The 14,882-nt window shown below is 49.1% G+C and overlaps 2 protein-coding genes across 2 annotated transcripts in view; both read right to left on the bottom strand.

Moving 5' to 3' along the window:
• LOC135394401 (uncharacterized) overlaps positions 1-14,882 on the bottom strand; it is a 158,332-nt gene that overhangs the window by 19,038 nt on the left and 124,412 nt on the right. The gene's annotated exons all lie outside the window — the stretch shown is intronic.
• Positions 13,041-13,640, bottom strand: LOC135395772 (uncharacterized). Its single transcript, XM_064626863.1, has one exon. The coding sequence runs from the start codon at positions 13,638-13,640 to the stop codon at positions 13,041-13,043; it is 600 nt and encodes a 199-aa protein (XP_064482933.1).

Here is a 14,882-nt window from a genome sequence, read left to right as displayed (position 1 = left end):
ATTACCAGTAACGCAATTACTAGTAACGCGTTACGTACAACTCTGCAGAGAACACACTTGGTAACAGAAGAGTCCATCTGAGTAGCCAAAGCAGAAGCTGAAGGTACGAGGAGGCTCCCGTTCCCGGGTTTTAGCACCAAAATTATCTTCCCTTTTCCGTCTTACCATGCATTCTCTGTGTTCAATTTCTTTCCGTAGGAACGTTATCAGGGATGAAAGACTCGAACCTTCGTCGAGTCTGTTTTCTTCAGTGTTATTTTGAGGTACACATTCGGCAGTGGACAATTCATCCGCATTAGGACTCCTCTGACGATAATACTTCAGTTCGAGGTCAGGTGGAAGCTTCCGAAGTAACTCAATCACAATGCCGTAGGAACTCCGATACTTGTAGGCTCTTGAGGTTGCGCATCCGCACAGTCAAGACGTCGTAGAGTTGCCTCAGTCTTGTTACGTCGTCAGAGGATCGCACACTTGGTAGCTCGATGAGATGACTCATGTGCTCAGAATCAAACGGTATCCACTACCGAACTGTTGCTTGAGAATCTTGATGACTGTTGGATAATTTTCGTTGGTCAGGTCCAGACCCTTGATAGAAGGTTTCGCTTCGCACTTGACCACCGCGCCGAGGTACTGGAACTTCACAATGGTAGAAAGGGCACGGTTGTCATGTATGCCAGAAACATACTGGCGCCAGAACGACTGCCATGATGACAACTCTCCGGTAAACGGCTCGATGTGGAGCTTCGGAAGCTTGCGCTTGCGTGATGACGTTGAGACGATGCGCTCTGTCCTAAACTCAATCTGTCTGAGTCAGGAACCGATAGCGGAGTTTGCTGAGAGAGGAAGCGATTAGCTCGCAGCGTGGCTCCTGCGATAATTTCCTGGTATTCGTCGCAGCCTTGTGCTTCTTGGTCTATCTCGTTATCCTCGACAGCTGCAGCGACCTCACGGTCCATGTCGGACAGTGCAGATGCCTTAGCTGTTAACAAAGAGAGCTTGAGCTCCAGATCTTCCCTGGACGGAGACGGCAAGCCGAGAATGTTCTCGATGTTATCAGCAAGTCCGGTAATTCGAGAACGAATCGGGGCGCGCTGCCGGCGAAGACGTTCCATGCTTGCTTTGGATTATCCGGTGTCCTTTCATCCAGAGGCGGCGGTTCCCGGGTTTCGGCACCAAAAAGGATGTAGGGAAAAGACAACCAGATGTCCGAAAGAAAAGTGCAACGTTTAATGCCGACAAATCCACCGGCTAAGCATCCGACTTAACATCGAATGAACGATATTCAAAACACGCGCAATAACCTTGTGTCTTGCGCTCTTGTTCGTCGTCTTCGTAAGATGTCTTACAGCATTGCTTATATTTAATCTATCTGAAAAGAGAAACATCAAACCTATAGTATCGAAATGCCAAAGAGCTAGCAGCTTGCCGATTTGACAATATTTAGCTCCAATTGGGTCGGATATTGAGCAGAAATACAGTGTGTGTCCTGGGCCAACCTCACAGGGAACTGTGCCGACATATGTCTTAAAGCGTCTGAGGAAAACCCAGGGAAAGCGAGGGTCGGCTGACGATTTAAGTAATGCACAATCGCACATGGCGACGAGACCAGACGCGTTGATTTTGATGTTGACGCGATCCACCCAATACAAATATGCCAAGCATCATTGGAATTCCCTTCACTTGTTCCCTGTCAGTAGCTCTTGCCATGGTATCGAGCGTGCCTGCTATATCAACGCGTTTAAAACAAGTGAACCATTCAAGGCTGTTTACAAGCCTTTTATGGTGACGAAACTCTTGATCCAAGTACTGTGCATAGCTGGTCAGGAATATTTCCTGCATCGGAAGCGAATATTGAGGATGAACTTATCTTGACAGTGCTCTGGGATGCCAAACATGCGTACGCAACGTAGTACCCTGGAAGCTGAGGCGACCGTGTATTCTGCGCGCTACATACAGAGATTAATACACTTGAGAAGACGAGTGTGTCGTGTTCGGAAATCCATTAATCTTGCAATACGATAACGCTCGGCGCTTGTGAAGTTGAAATTCGCGCCCATACTCGCCGGATTTGACGCACCGCGATTTTCACTTCTTCTGGAATTTAAATGTTGGACCACGGATGATGAAGCGAGCGTCGCAGTGAGATCGTGGATCAACGAAAGACAGCCGGAATAATTCATCGACAGGATAAAAATAGACGACTACAGAACACGCCTTCAGGCGAACTCAGAAAATCCTAGAGAGCTTAGCGCCGCTTTGAACTATGGGAACTTGCTTGTCAGAAAGGAGGAGGATAACGTCTCCAAACTTTTTCGATTTATCCTCTTTCGGCCCATTGTCCACAAGGTGTCAAGGTCAGCGAAAACGAAACGTGGAAACTCCCTTCCTCATTACAGTAATCTCGCAGGATGCAACGCGTGCGCAAGGAGTACTGGAATTTCCTGAAATCGTCTATTTGCCTCAGGACAGGATGAGAATTAGGGTATCGCCCCTGGCGATGGAACTCCCCAATCATCATCATCAAATAAAGTGGTTGTTGTTTTGTATAGCTCTGAGTGGTGATTACGTTGAAAAGTAAATGAACGCTCTTGTAGTCAATAAAATGACCTCTCATGCACTTCTTGTTTCATTCGAATATCTCTTTTCGTTTGCGAGTTGCGTGCGACTGTGCATTACTTCTCATCAAATCCTCGCATCACATATAACACGTATAGGTTAAGCGCTCGGCCAGGAGGCGCTGCAATCAGTGGGAGTCAGCGCCGGGTGCGGGAGAAATTGAAACAGCCGCACCGGCTGTTTCAATTTACACCACTGTTTCAATTTACCACCTCCGATTCAGCCAGATACAGCATACCGCGATGTCTCAATGTAACGTGTTTTTTTTTTTTTTTTGGCTTACTGTCTAGCTGGAGTCCCTATAGCGACTTATTAGGGAATCAAATACTGCGAAGGGCCAATTATTCGTATAATGAATTGACGTGGAAGAAATGTCAGAGGAGGATGAAATTTTCATCGAAGCAAGCTAGGTGTGTGTCTCAAAGTTCAGTAAAGATACACTGTTGCTTTTGGTGCCAAGTTTTGTGGTGATGTTTTCATCCATTCCGTTTCAAAGTGTATAGATTTGTGTAGGTTCCCTTCCTTTTCTGAAGAACACGTCCTAGAGTAGCCAGTCCCGACTGGCTCGGGACTAACATCTCCATTTTTGTCTTTTACAAATCAATCTTCAGTAAAGATATAGTTGTAAGAATCTTGAAGGGCACTTTTAATGAAAATCATAAGTACAACATGTACCTAAAGTATGTAGTTGGGAACTTGGTACACAAGCACTCCCCATCTGCGTTGACAATTATAGTGCAGCGTTTTCCCCTTGTAAAACATCACCTGCGACACATAGATGAGGGCAGGGCACGCGATACAAGGCCTAGAAAGGTCATTCTTATCCGAAAACATAGGAGGACGTGACCTATCACGCACGCTTGACACGCATTCTTGCAACCGGGTGTGCATACTGCGCCGCCAGTTCGTAAATAGGTGCGTGCGCTCTATCGCGTGGAACATCTAGTAAACAATGAGACGCCTGTCACTCTGCATCATTGATGGCATTAAAAGTATTGTCACGTACTACACCTTTTTGTACCACGCCACTGCTTTGTGTTACAACAAGAAAGGTCGTCGAAGTATGCTCGGAAATATGGGTTTCATAAAGCCCTCGAAATATGCAGTTTTATATAGATGGGTAGAAATCCAGCGAACCGGTAGAGATGTAGGAAGGGAGTTGCCTCAGGACAGAAGCCGCCGATATTTCGAACAGAGACTGTTCTTCTTCTGGGCACCGTCCTCATCATTGGCATGGTATTTAAAGGGTTAGGTGTGACGTGTTTAAAGGTTCATGCGAATTGTGGGTCAACAGCCCGGAGGGAAGAAAGGTCCGTACGGGTTTTTACGGCGGGAGTGAATGGCTGGTTTGTTAGAGTGTGGAGGGGATTATGTGAACGTAGTGATCTAGGCTACAGACCGGTTGCAGAAAAATGGAAGGTTCACGAACACGTGGACGAAACGGGACAACAGGCAAGAATTCGCAAGCATAGCGAAAGATAAGGAGGTTAGTGGTTACGTGGGGAAAATTCCAGAACGAGCAATTTTTTTTTAAATATATATTTGTAATACAAAGTTGTGGCATGCAATAAAGAGAGCAGAACCTTGAAGCAGAACCTTCGCATGAACCTTTAAACACGTCACACCTAACCCTTTAAATACCATGCCAATGATGAGGACGGTGCCCAGAAGAAGAACAGTCTCTGTTCGAAATATCGGCGGCTTCTGTCCTGAGGCAACTCCCTTCCTGCAGTTTTATATAGTTAGTTAGTTTGTTTGAAATGCAAAAAAAAAAAAAAAAACGAGGAGAAAGTGAACTCGTCTCCCGACTTGTTCTGCTACTCCGAACATAAGTTCTCACCCCACCCTCAAAAACTACTTCTCTTGTGCTCTACTCGCCAGTTCGCTATTCACTATCCACATGTTCACTAGAAACTAGTATTCAAATTGCTTTCATAGCTTACAAGCATTGTGTCCTATACCAGCCCACCATGCACATATTGTCACATTCACACATTCCTGACCCGCTTCCAAGATCAAGTATGCCTGAAAATTTTCCTATCTGAGTGTGTTGGAACTGTGAAATGTACCCATATTTGTTTGAGGTAAAGATAACATACATAACATAACATACATAAAACTGATGAAATCATTAAAGTACTAAAGCGGGATAGTTGGTATGTCATTGTCTCCCGCTTCTGAAAAATATGACTTAATTCAAGTTACATGTTACCAGCTGGGTGAAATGTATAAATTCCACGGTCCTAGAGTCTAACTGCCACAAAAATCAATAACTAGCACTCGTGAACCGGCAGCACTGCCAACAGCGAGTTTGCCATCTTTGCGAAATCTTACAGCTTCAAATAAATGCCTGTATAAACTTGATACTGTGAATGTCATATGTAGTGTCGGGAAAAAAAAGAAAGAAAGAAAAACAAAGAAAAGGTCGCATTCCACTCCACTGTGGAGCTTTGGTACAGGTTAAGAAACCAAGCAAGTTCTCACTAGAACAGCCCTATCTTCGGTGGGCAGTACTAAATAACCCAGAGCAGCGTACTCCTGCCATAAAGGTTACAGATCTTCGCAACGTGTCAAAAACGTTTTTTTTTTCTTAACTCGTTCATCCCTAATGAAGAGAAACCTCTCCGATTTTATTCATATTTACCAGTTCTGTGGCTCCATCTGTGACCTTCAGGTGTACGCATCATGTTTTTGTTGTTGTTGTTGTTGTTGTTAACGAGCAACACAAATTAGTGTGCACTTATGTGGGAGGGCAGGGCGGGTAATGGCAGACGCTTTGCTGTTCACATGCAATATGAAAAGAAAAAAAGAAAAGAAAAGAGGGAGACACACGTGAACGAATAATGTAAGCAATGTCAATCAATAACGAAATATAATCTGGGGATTCATGTAAAAAATTATGGATTTGTGAGTAAACGGGCAGGTTGGAACATACTTGAGTGATAGCGGTGAGGTAGGACGAAGACACGCAGGGACGACCGCTTCTTTCAACCAGTTTAATACAAATAACAAAAATTGTGATTTCTACATTCTTCTACACGCCTTGTAGCGCACAATGCCACTCTATCGTCTTCCAGTGGATCCCGGGTCATATGGGCAACAGTGAAAACGAGGACGCAGATCGAACAGGCGCGCATCAATCACCTTGTCTCGTGGGGATCGCCGTTAACTCGTATCAAGCCTCACCGGCCCAAGGTGCACTCTCAATGGCAAGATGACATCACCACCCACTCCATACTTAACTCCGTTGACCTCATATTGTCTTTTACTCTCCCCCGCCGAATGCTACGTCCCTTTACCACAGTTTTCCACCGCATGAGACTTAATGTTGCTTTTACACCGGCTTTCAAACATCTCGTCGCTGTCGGCGCATCCAGCCTCTGTTCCACTTGTGGTGTGCGCGGTGACCTCCATCACATCCTCCTGGTCTGCGGACAGTACAATCGCGAGCGCCCTCATGGAAACTGCTCTGCAACGCGTCGATCAACGCCTGTTCAGCTTAGCCAAAATTATCGGTCCATGGTCGGACCCCTCACATCAGATGCAAGGCCTACGAGTTGTTGCTGAGTTCCTCTCCAGCACTGTGCTAACGGACGGACTCTAGTAGGACACCCTGTTCCATCATCATCCCTTTTTCATCCCTTCGGCAAGAGTAATGGGGCAGTGTACCGTCGTAGCGGCGGTGAATGACCCACCACATCATCATCCCATTTGTGTGTGTGTCTGTATGTGTGATGTTGTTTTATCGTAGGTGCAACCGTGAGGGTTTTCGAATGTGCGCGCATAATGTGCATATAATTGAAAAAATACACATCCTGCTGTTTACGATTCCTTGCGACTTCAGCACTTCTGAGTTCCCGGGGAGGATTAAAGATATAAGACCGAATTTTGCGAAGAACATAATCGCGGTGGATGCCACTTCCCCAATTGCAAAGGTCTCCCTTTTAGGACTCGATCGCATCTGCTCAATCCCTGTTGGAGCATATGAACCCCGCCCCAGTGGCTCTTTCTACGGCATCATCACTGGTGTGGACGCCTCACTATCAGACGACCAAATACGGCTGGCCATCAGGTCAAGCCCAGCGGTAATCGCTGCGAGGCGGATAAAAAAGGACGGTGGTGCTGTGAGGCTCACCTTCGCCGGGGCCGAGAAGCCGCGTGAGGTCAGCCTCCATCTCCTGACCATGCGTGTAAAACCCTACCTACCGCCGACGCCGCAATATTACAACCAGGGAAGGGTAACGGTAATGGTAACGGAAACAAAAACGGTATATTACCGAAATTGGAGATGGTAACAATAACGAAAACGGAAACGCATACCACTGTCCTCCATTACCGGAAACAGAAACGGAAACGAAAATTATCGTCCGGTATTGAATTCGGGTGATGGCTACTACAGTTGTGCGATGACATTTGAGTGACTTTTCATTTTATTTTTGTATTTTGATGATTACATTCCCTGCAATGCTCTAAATACTACACGACAGCATGGAAAGAAAGCGCAATATTGGATATTGAGGGTGTATCACTCGCTTATACCTACTCGTGACATTACCTACCTATATGACATCAACACATGAGACTCCACGCACTCTACTCCACCATAGCCCGAGGATGACAATATGATTTTTTTTTACTTTTTTTCATTTGTTGCTTTCTTCGTTTCACCGTGGCTATATGGCAGTATTCTTTACTACTGAGAGCGTCTGCCTATGAATGCGACAATGGATGAAGGTTACGCCTATCTCTGGTTGCTGGACTCATGGTGACGGAGGACAGAAGACTGACTGTAGACATGTTCATACACTTCTTTAAAAATCGTGCAAGATTTTGCGCATCCCAACGACGTAAAATTACTTGTGTACGGTGTACGCCTGACACCGAAGGAGCACTTGGGCAAAACAGCGTGCTGATAGAGCAGGACGGGCTGTCCTCCTGCAGCTCTGCAACAGCCGTTCCGTTACCGGAAACGTAACGGAAACGAAATTAAAAGCTGGTATCAGAAACGGATAACGGAAACGAAAATATAGCAGTAACGAAAATGAAAACGGTAACAAAAATACGTCCGTTATCCTTCCCTAGTTACAACTGCCAGAACCATGGACACGTGGCAGCGTGCTGCACTCGAAAGAGGATTTGTGCAAACTGTGGAACGTCCCACGACTCCTCCGATTGCCCCCAGAACGTCCCCAAGTGTGTCAACTGCCAAGGCAGCCACCCAGCAACGTCGATCGACCGCCCCAAACGTAAGCAGCAGAGACCAGACTTGTACAAAATACTGCGCAAAAGTATTTAAAATAAGATACTAAATACTCTGCGGAAAATATTTAAAATAGAGTACAAAATACTCAAAACTGGAAGTAATTTGAGTAGAGTACTAAATACTCTAAGAAGTATTTAAGATACTACTTAAAGTACTTTAGTATTAGCAGTAAGTGAAACGCGTATTCTGAACGTGGCCTTACAAATGAAAAGAATAAACTTCATCAGCAACGCATATCTTTCATTTGCAACGTCTTGGTGTCAAGTAATGTTTGGTGAACTTTGGTGAACCCAAGTAAACTTTGTTGCTATGTTCTGACCCAAAACTTCGTAATCCCTCCTGTATGTCGGTTCGGGTCTTTCAACCTCTGGCACGTGTTTATTGCTTGGATGACCAAGGAAATAAATGCCGGGATTATCTTGTACCTAATCCCCTGGTGATTCACCTGGCAATATGAATAGGAACGGTTTTCTGACGAAGCTGGCTATTGAGAAGCAAGGTCAGGCTTGGGACCAGCCTATTGTACAAGAGGATAAATGACAGATTCGCGAATTCCCGAAAAAAAAGAAAACGAAGAAAAAGGGGGTTAAATTCCAGTCAGCTGAAAATCTCGGCACGGCGGGAAGCGTGCTGGATATGGCTTGACGAGGAAGGAAAGTATCTTGAGTACTGAGTAGCAAATACCGAAAAAAGTATTTTAAATACATTAAAAATACTTGTCGCAAAAAAGTATTGAGTAGAGTACCAAAATACCGGAAAAAGTATTTAAAATACTGTATTTTGAGTACGTACTCAAGATACGTACAAGTCTGGCAGAGACGCATTGCCAGAGAACGCTCGCGCTCCAACAGCAGCTACCGGGAGGCCAAGGCCAAGATCCACAACGAAGAACGCCGCAGGCACCGTAGACGACGGAAGAGACGGCAGCGCACATGCTCCAGGCCCGCTGATCCATAGGTCGGCGAATTCATTCATGATGACCTTCACCGACTTCATTCACCATCACCTCATAGAGAATGATGTTGTGGAAGCCGGAGTAAAACGAGTCCACACTAGACTCCGACAGAACGGGGAAAACTGTGTTTAATGCGCGGTGCCACTTTGGCACTGCCTGAAAAGAACTGAAAGCTCGAGAGAGAAGAAGTCGTCTTCGAGAAACGTGACCATCGTTAGATGGTGGTGGCGCTACAGGCTCCCCCCTCTGGAAGCACGGAGAGCGAGCACACACGCTGCTGGGACGTGCTGTTCCGTCTAAAGGTGTAGGAAGGTAGGCGGTTTCGAGTCTCAGTGGACCCTGCGAGTCGTTGACGAAACCGGGGTGACGGGGGAGGGGACCGAAGAGACAGGGGCCGAAAGCGCTGAGATAGACGGAACGTCCATGTACGCGGGCTTAATGCGATCCGTTGAAACCACATCGGAGCGCCCGTTAATGCAGAGGGTGAAGGACTTCGGACGGCGACTTTGGACGAGGTAGGGGCCGTCGTATGGGTTCTGTAGGGGCTGACGATGGCCGTCGTGGCGTACGATAACATGTGACGTCGTTGCCAGGTCGGGGTGCACAAAGATGCGACGATTGGATGAGGGTCGGTAAGACGACGCCCGCATAGTGGCCCAAAATGAGGAGAGCCGGGTGGCAAAACCTTGTGGGTCGGGCAGGGGCTGACTTTCGCCGGGAGCGAAGAATTCACCTGGAAGACGAAGGGGGCCGCCTTACAGCAAATCTGCTGCGGAATCACCACAGTCTTTGATGGCGCTGCGGATACCGAGCAGAACCAGGGGCAAGTGCTCGGACCAACGTTCCGGAAACTCAGAGGTCTTCAGGGCTGCCTTGAGCTGTCTATGGAGCCTCTCCACGAGCCCGTGAGAGCAGGGATGATATGCAGTGGTGAGACGGTGCCGGGCTCCCAGGAATCTGCATATCGCGGCGAAAAGCGGGAAGTGAATAGGCGACCGCGGTCAGTGGTGATAGTGGCTGGCGCACCGAACCGGGACACCCATGTGGTGAGAAATGCACCACAGACAGTAGAGGCGGTAATGTCGGTAATGGGGTAAGCTTCGGGCCATCGGGAAAACCGGTCAACACATGTTAGAAGGTAGGTGTTGCCTGAAGAAGGTGTAAGGGGACCTACGAGGTCGATGTGGATGTGCCGGAAACGGGCTTCGGGTACGGGGAAGGCAGCGGAGGGCGACGACGTGTGACGGTGCACTTTGGCTCGTTGGCATGCCAGACATGTGCGGGTCCAGTGACGTACGTCCTTCTGCATGCTGGGCCACAGGAAACGGGTGGAGATAAGACGCTGCGTGGCACGTATACCGGGGTGGGCGAGGCAGTGGAACGCGTCGAAGACCTGGCGTCGAAAGGCCTGAGGGACATATGGTCTGGGCGTTCGCGTTGAAGTGTCACAGAGAAGGGGTTGAGCGCCGACGGGCAATGGGACCGTTTTGATGGTTAGGTTGTTCGGCGTCGCGCAGAGTTGCTGGAGTTCCGGATCGTCAGCCTGTGCCAGAGCAAGGGCAGCATAGTCAATGGCTGGAGGTGGAGATGAGGTGACCTTGCATGACGAACTAGCACTGGGAACGGGACAGAGAGAGGAGACAACAGGACAGGTGCTAGACTTCCAACAAAAGAATTTATTGCGCACCGAATTTATGCGAATTGCGTTATATTGCCTTATATGCATAAATTGTCCCGTAATTTAAAGAAACTTGCAAATAGGCATTCTATTCCTGTGGCACTCTCTGCTCCAGAAAAATTAGGGAAATTGTGTAATATGACTTGCCATAGAAGGAATGTCGGTCATTGTGACATAAAACACCAAAAGAAGTTTGTTCCATATAAGGCAAATGTGGTGTATGAGATACCGCTGACCTGCGGTAAATCATACATTGGCCAGACGGGGCGATGTTTAAACATTAGGCTAAGGGAGCATGCTGCAACCCTGAGGGGTACCCCGTCCGGTCACTTGTCGGTGCATTGTAACACGTGTGGCTGTTCTCCAAGATTCCCGGAGACGAGGATAAAAGGTCGTTCTTGTGATCAGCGTACCAGAGAAATAATAGAGGCATTTGAAATAAGGAAAAATGAGCAACAGTGTGTGAGTCAGGCTTCTATCACTCTGTGTGATAATGAAGTCAAATTCCTAAAAACGTGGGACAAGAAAAAGGATGACGAGTGTGTGGATGACACATTAACCTTCTGAGTGTCATATTTAAAGACGGTACTATGTTGCCAATAAATTCTTTTGTTGGAAGTCTAGCACCTGTCCTGTCGTCTCCTCTCTCTCTGTCCCGTTCCCAGTGCTAGTTCGTCATGCAAGATCAACACCAACACGCCCGGTTTTTCACCTTGATGAGGTGACCGCCGATACACCGAGACGCGACAGCGCATTGGCTACTTGGTTGGATTGGCCAGAAATGTGGCGAACGTCGGTGGTAAACTCGCTGATGAAAGCGAGATGCCGGATCTCACGAGGTGAAAGCGAGGCGCTGGAGGATTTGATGGCGAAAGTCAGCGGCTTATGGTCCGTGAAAACGGTGAAGGGTCGTCCCTCGAGGAAATGGCAGAAGTACCTTACGGTTAGGTAGACGGCGAGCAGCTCGCGGCCGAAAGTGCTGTACCGTTTCTCCGCAGTCGTGAGCTTGCGAGAGAAGAAACTCAAGGGGACGGGCTGGCCTTGATCGTCGAGTTGATGTAGGGCTGCGCCTACTGCCACACTTGAGGCGCCCACCACGAGGTACGTCGGTGCGTTCGGGATAGAATGGGCGAGCAGCGTAGCCTCGGACAACATCTTTTTAACCTGCTGAAACGCTTGCTCAGCCTCAGCTGTCCACACAAGTGTTTTACTGGAACGATTGGTGCCAGAAAGGAGGTCGAAAAGTGGGGCAAGTAGACGTGCACAGCCGGGAAGGAATCTTCGATAGAAATTGACCAACCCAACGAATTGGCGGAGCTTGCGATGAGTTTGTGCCTGGGGAAAATCGTCAATAGCTTGGACCTTCGTGCGGAGTGGCGTGATCCCCTCCGAGTTGATGTGATGACCAAGAAAATCTATGCTGTGCACGCCGAACTCGCATTTGGCAGCATTTATGACCACACCGAATTCCTGGAGACGATGGAACAGTTGACGCAGATGTGATTCGTGCTCCTCGGGCGATGAACTCGCGAGCAGGATGTCGTCGACGTATGCGGAACAGTATGGTAAATCTCTGACAACCTGGTCGATGAAGCGCTGGAAGCTCTGCGCCGCGTTCCGGAGGCCAAATGGCATGCGGACATACTTGAAGAGGCCGAAAGGTGTTGTAATGGCAGTCTTCGGGATGTCCGCAGGCTCGACCGGAATCTGATGATAGGCCTTTACGAGGTCGACCTTTGAGAACGTAGTGGCACCATGGAGATGGGTGGTGAACTCCTGGATATGCGGCACCGGGTAGCGGTTGGGGATGGTTATGCCGTTAAGAGCTCTATAATCGCCGCAAGGCCGCCAGTCACCCGGATCCTTCTTCGGGACCATATGCAAGGCCGATGCCCATGGACTGCTGGGAGGTCGGACGATACCGAGGGCAAGCATGTGGTCAAACTCCCGGCGTGCGATAGCCAGACGCTCGGGAGGGAGACGCCGGGGACGGGCGTGAACTGGCGGATCTTTGGTGAGTATGTGGTGAGTAATCGAATGGCGCGCTGGAGCATCCGGAGGTGGAGAACGTGAGATCTCCGGGAACTCGTCCAGAATGGCGAGGAAATTGGGAGAAGTAGAGTGGCGGAGGAAGGTCGGACTGACGGCTTTGAAGGTGGTTGAGACGCCTTGGACCTTCAAACCGGTGACGGCGTCGACGAGCCGCTGGCGCTTCACATCGACAAGTACGTCAAAATGCCGCAGAAAATCCGCGCCAAGAATAGGGTGGGGAACGTCGGCAACGATGAAGAGCCACTGAAAGGTTCTGCGAAGGCCAAGATTCATGGTGAGCGATCGTCAGCCGTAGCATGTAATTGGTGAGGAATTGACCGCCTGCAAGCTGAAAGTGGAGTCTGGACGTAATCGGTGAGGGGACTCTGGAGGCACGATACTGACGTCCGCTCCCGTGTCGACTAGAAATCTTGCGTTGCTAATCTTGTCCGGAATACAGAACAGGCGGGTTCCCGAAACACCAGCTGCTGCCGCCCTCAGTTGCTGGTTGGACCGTTTCCCGGCCAGGTGCACGGGGGCTTGCACTTCTGAGCTCTGCCACCGAAGTTAAAGTGATACCAGCAAAACGGGCTGTCCTGCGAGTGTGCTGGTGAGGGGAAACGGCAACGGCTGGAGTAACGGCGCCGTCGGTTATCTTGGCGACCGACGGGAGAGGGGGACCTGTTGCGGGTGGAAATGCCAGCCACCATTGCCGTGAGACTCGCCATGGCGGCGTTCATGTTCTGTATCGTTGAAGTGATGGCTACCATTGCAGCAGGTATGCCAGAGAGGTCGGTGTCAGGACGCGCAGGAGGAGGCGTGTGGTCAAAGGAGGCGATGGTAGCCGATGCCGCCGGCGAGTGGTCAAGTATACGGTCAGCAAGCTTGGCAAGGTCTTCTAAGGAAGTGCTGCCTGCCGCAGCAAGGATGCGACGTGCTTCCGCGGGCAGACGTTGCAGAAACAGTTCTTGGAGAAGCGATGAATCTAGAGTTGCGTCGCCAACTAGAGCTCGCATCCGTCGAAGAAGCTGGGTTGGCTTCTGGTCGCCGAGCTCTTCGTTGGTGAGAAGCTGCTGCAGGCGACGTTGGGAAGACATCGTTGTTTCGGGAGATTAATTCTGTCTTGAGGGTGTCGTAGGGCTTGTCGAGGAGTGGTTGGAGGATAATATCACGGATCTCCGCCGCGGTATCGGCAGGCAAAGCCCCAAGGACATATCCGTACTTGGTAATCTGAGACGAAATGTTTCGGGCGGAAAATTGAGCATCGGCCTGGGCGAACGATAGCTGCAGGTCGTGAGCCCAATAAGGTGGTAGACGCAGGGACAGAGTTCCTTCTACGGAAGGTAGGGAAGTGGTGGGCAAGGGGCCAGACGTGGGCGGGGCCCGCTCTGGTTGGTGCTGAATCGGAGTGTTCATACCAAGTTCAGTAGCAGCAGTAGTCAGGCCAGAGCGAAGCGTTGGCATTCGAAGCGGCGAGAAAAAGCAGGGCGTTCGCCGTTCGGGTCACCAGAGATGTGGAAGCCGGAGTAAAACGAGTCCACACTAGACTCCGACAGAAAGGGGAAAACTGTGTTTAATGCGCGGTGCCACTTCGGCACTGCCCGAAAAGAACTGAAAGCTCGAGAGAGAAGAAGAAGTCTTCGAGGAGTGTGACCATCGTTAGATGGCGGTGGCGCTACAATGTGATGTTGAATGAAGGGCATGATGTGATGTGAAGTTGAAGTTGAATGAAGGGATTTGAAGTTGAAGTCAGCGTGTGTGGATTTGGAAGTCGAAGTCCGTGTGTTGGGTTTTGAAGTCAGCGCGATGGTTTTGGAAGGGGAAGTCTGTGCGATAGATTTTGAAGATGACGGATAGGTTGCGGAGTCCTCATAATAGGTTTTGAAGCCAACAATGTTTAGTCGATGTCTGACGTTCACGTGTCGTGACTGTTACTTGTGCGAACGCGTGCGGAGTGAATGACAAATGTGTATTGGAGTGTACCGAGCGAACATAAACGCTTCGCGTTTCGTGTCTGATGTGGGCGTATGGGCCTGACACTGCAGATGCCTGCGGACTCCCCCCCTCCGTGTGTATCGGCGGACGCAGAGAGGGAAAGTGTTTGGAATGCGTTACTCTTTCGCGTAGTGGGGCGCGGAGGGCAATGTCATGTAGCCGGAGGCAACTGTACGTTGCAAATGTAAAGCGGGAGATTAGATCGAGAGACGATTTGGCGTTCTGCGGTCGCGCGGTCTGCACGTTGAAGTTGTTCTGTTTGACTTATTTGCTCGCCTACAGCTATAATGTGCGTATATATGTATATTGGATGGGTTTGGATTTGAGCCTTCGCCTTCGGTCGC

This window comes from Ornithodoros turicata, chromosome 5, assembly GCF_037126465.1.
Source record: "Ornithodoros turicata isolate Travis chromosome 5, ASM3712646v1, whole genome shotgun sequence".
Taxonomy (NCBI): Eukaryota; Metazoa; Arthropoda; class Arachnida; order Ixodida; family Argasidae; genus Ornithodoros; species Ornithodoros turicata.
This window is presented reverse-complemented; position numbering and strand designations above follow the sequence as displayed.